Genomic DNA, 3,869 nt, shown 5'->3' with positions numbered 1-3,869 from the left:
ACCCCAGTCAACCCTCCAACCCATGCCAGCATGGAAAACGGACGTTAAACGATGATGATGATGATGATGAACTGTTAACCCAGAAATATTAAGTCTCTTTTCATGGTGTAAATGAGGAGTGAGTGATGGCTTTAGATTGGTTATGTAGTGGTTACGTACAGCAAAGGGGGATATAAGTGATGTCACTCGCTGCTGCTGGCCATTGTCTCTCTCTTCCTCATTTATACCACTTCTCCCCCCCCCCCCACTTAGCATCAGTTGTCTTTGTTGCCTCCTACCTCCATTGCTTGTAACCAGTTTACTATTCAGGCTCTCTTTGCCAACAACTGGCATCTGTCTGTCTCTTCACTCTCTGAGTCATGTTGGCCTTGAAAGAAGGGAGACACCACAGACAAAAATTCTGGGGGACAAAGCAACGTTTTTGGTGCTGGTGTGGTGATAAAATGTCCCCTGTACAATCCATAAATTGGGTGGTGGGGGATGATGGGAGACATAGGTTTTTGGTAAGCATCCAGGCTGTTGCTTCATATATAAAAGGACTGACTCTACTGTTGCATCATCACCATTATTTAACATCCACCTTCCATGCTGGCATGGGTGGGACATGAAAAAACAAATTCCTCTTGAGGTTGTCCGACAAGGTTGATGTGTCATAAACTTCCCGTTTGCGATGCTAGAAATGTTTTTGTATTGTTTTTGAGAACCACAAACACAAATTTTCATCCAGTCATTAAGCAAGTTTCTTTTTACTCCTTTCAGCCCGTTACTGAAAAACCCTTCACATTTGAAACAGAATTGGATGATTTACCCAAAGAGAAATTGAAATGGCTAATCTATGATGAAACTGTGCGATTGAAGCAACTTACTGAGAATGGAGAATATGATCCTGGTAATGTACAATCAATAATCTTTCTAGCTTTTAAAACCAATACTTTGCTCACCAAAATGTTGGTAGTCGTGGCTCATCAGAAATCTGATATTCTGTTTTATTAGCAAATTTGTGTGTTGAAACAACTCTTTTGTAATTATGCCAATAATAATAAACATATGCACTGGTTCAATATCACTTCTTTATTGTTATTCAATTGGTTAAATCTCAAACCAACTAATTAATTGATCATTCGTAATTAATTGGTTGTTTGTTAGTCGGTCAAAGTCCTTTCGTTACTAAAACTAGATCTTAAACAGATAAGGAGGGTAAGTAGTGACAAAAAAGATTTTAACTAACAAACAGTTAATTGATTGTTTAAACATGTTAAACATTTGATTAGTTAACTGCTTAAATATTTAACCAATTGACTAACAATAAAGAAGTGGAATTGAACCAGTGCATGAGTTTATTATTACTATTAGTGTAATGAACCTCCCAAGACAAGATTTTACTAAACTTTCAGTGGATATCATATTATGAGAGAGACAACTTTAAAGTTGTCTATTTTAGAGTCTGAGTGGTGCCAAGGCAACACAAGGTGTAAATGAAGAGGTGATAGGGGCTTCTAGAACCAGTCACATGTTAGCAGCAAATTAAATGAAGAATTTATTATCAAGCTTGCTGTTTCTTCTTATTCATTATATTCTTCAAATTGTGAGTTCAGGTCAAGATTATGGACTGTTTCAAGATTAAGATAGTTGAAGATCAGTCACTGCAATATCCAGTTGTCTGTAAAATCTCAAAGTATTCCATAATTGTGTTACCTTTGACACAAATTTGTCAGAAGCAGTATCATTTTCTATGGCAGTTAAACTTTCAAAAAACCCTCCTATAGCGTGCAGCATTGTTTGAAAACTATTTTGTTAGCATTTTGCCACTGAAGAATACATTGCCTTTGTTTCATTTAATTTTGAAAATAATATTTATTCTGCTGGTGTTTGGATCATAAATTTAATTGAAAATTTGACGTAAAGTCTTTAATCTAAATCACTTTAAAGAAGAAATTTGTATGAGAACCAAAGGGCTTCTCAGGTGATTAGGTATTATAAGGATCATCTGTGAGTCCCTGGAGCAGGCAGCTCAGGTGGGTTGGTGTCAAACGGGTTGTCTGTCTGTCTGTCACGGTCTTGGCATTGTTTTATGAAAACAATGAATGAAAATTGAGAAACAATTTTTTTTTAAATGATTTCTTACCATATTTTTCATCTGACATTTTCTTAATTTTTGTTTTCTTTTATAGATCCTTGATGAATGAGATCAAATGCTGTGGTTGTTGAGTTGCTGGCTCTAAAAACTGGGAGATTTCCATCTATATTTAGCTGTCATGGGGCCATTATCTTGCTGTTGCTACTGTTACTATCACTACAACCTAACTAGTACCATCATCACACCACATTACTACTATTAATTACTACAACTACTACTACTACTGAAGCTTTAAACCACTGCTGACTGTCTTCTGTTTGAATCTGCTGTAGCCACTTGCTGATATCTAAATGGATTTGCATCATCCTCATCTTCTGCGACTGTACCAGATGCCAACAGCTCACTGTGAATTGAACAGATGACAACAGCTCGCTCCAACCGAATTGATGACAACAACATCTGCCAGATTTCAATCAAATCAACGAATGGTGTTGAGGAGACTTAAACACACATTTTGGATTACATGCTCTTGAAACAAACTACAGAAGTGGAACCAACAGGATCCTCTGTTTACGTGTGTGTGTGTGTATATACCTATGTATGTTTTTAGTGATTTCAGACAGTGAGTTATAACAATAGTTATATATATGCACACACATAAGTGTGTGTGTGTGTGTGTGTGTGTATATATATATATATATACACACACATACATATATACATACACACACATACATACAGACACATACATACACACACTTAAGTGTATGAAAGACAGCAGACCAATAATAGTTTACAGTCGCAACACACACATATAAGCACAGTTTTTTTGTTTTTTTTGCATTTCATCTTTTTTCTCTTAATACATCTATATTCTTCTCATTTATGAACATCCTTCTAATGTACACACACACACATACACACACAGAGTAGTAAAACTACTACATTTTTGATAAAAAAAAAAAAATAAAGCATTCCTTTAATAATATTATTATTATTAATTTTTTTTTTTGTGCGGCTCAATACAGTGTGTTTCAGCTAATAACCCTTCCATATAAACTCTAATCATGTTCAGCTAATAACCCTTCCATAAATATATATTATATCTACACACACTAATCATGTTCAGACCCCCCTCCCTCCCCTTTATCCATGCCATTTCTGTACCTCGATCCATCCCCCACTCCTTTCTCTCTCTCTCTCTCTGACTCAACACTTTTTCTTGAATTACAGATGCATTTACATTCACATTTATGCATTTTCCACTGTGTGTGTGTGTGTGTGTAAATATAGATGTGTGTACACATGTGCATATATACAGTTATATGTATGTATATATGTATACATATGCGTGCGTGTTTGTGTATATATATATATATATATATATATATATATATATATATATATATATATATATATATATAGTATATAAACTGGCTGAGTGTGTGGGGTTGTGTTTATGTATGTTTGCTTGCCTGCAGGAATGTGCAAATACACACACACACACACACACACACATACACACACTATAATTATTCACAGTTGAAGGAAAAAAAAATGACCCAAAGTAATCTCTTTCTCATTGAACAACCACATTGTTGATTATATATATACATGGGTATGTATATATGTGTGTGTATGTGTTGTTAATTATATACATATGTATATATGTGTTAAGTTGATTATATATACGTATCTGTTTACGTATATGTGTATGTATAATGTGTGTGCGTGTGTGTATATATTTACATTATATATATATATTTATATATATATATATATTTATATATAT

The 3,869-nt window shown here is 34.4% G+C and overlaps 1 protein-coding gene across 1 annotated transcript in view; it reads left to right on the top strand.

Moving 5' to 3' along the window:
* Positions 1–3,089, top strand: part of LOC106881135 (mitogen-activated protein kinase 1) — an 83,835-nt gene extending 80,746 nt beyond the window's left edge. Inside the window, exons 10-11 of the mRNA XM_052978297.1 lie at positions 760–889; positions 2,172–3,089. Of these exons, the coding sequence (XP_052834257.1) occupies positions 760–889; positions 2,172–2,179 (138 nt within the window). The 3' untranslated portion in view covers positions 2,180–3,089. The remainder of the gene's footprint in view (positions 1–759; positions 890–2,171) is intronic.
* Positions 3,090–3,869: the final 780 nt, after the last annotated feature.

The sequence above is a fragment of the Octopus bimaculoides genome, chromosome 1 (genome assembly GCF_001194135.2).
Source record: "Octopus bimaculoides isolate UCB-OBI-ISO-001 chromosome 1, ASM119413v2, whole genome shotgun sequence".
NCBI classification, from domain to species: domain Eukaryota; kingdom Metazoa; phylum Mollusca; class Cephalopoda; order Octopoda; family Octopodidae; genus Octopus; species Octopus bimaculoides.
The sequence above is the reverse complement of the archived record's forward strand: the minus strand, read 5'-3'. Positions and strand labels throughout refer to the sequence as shown.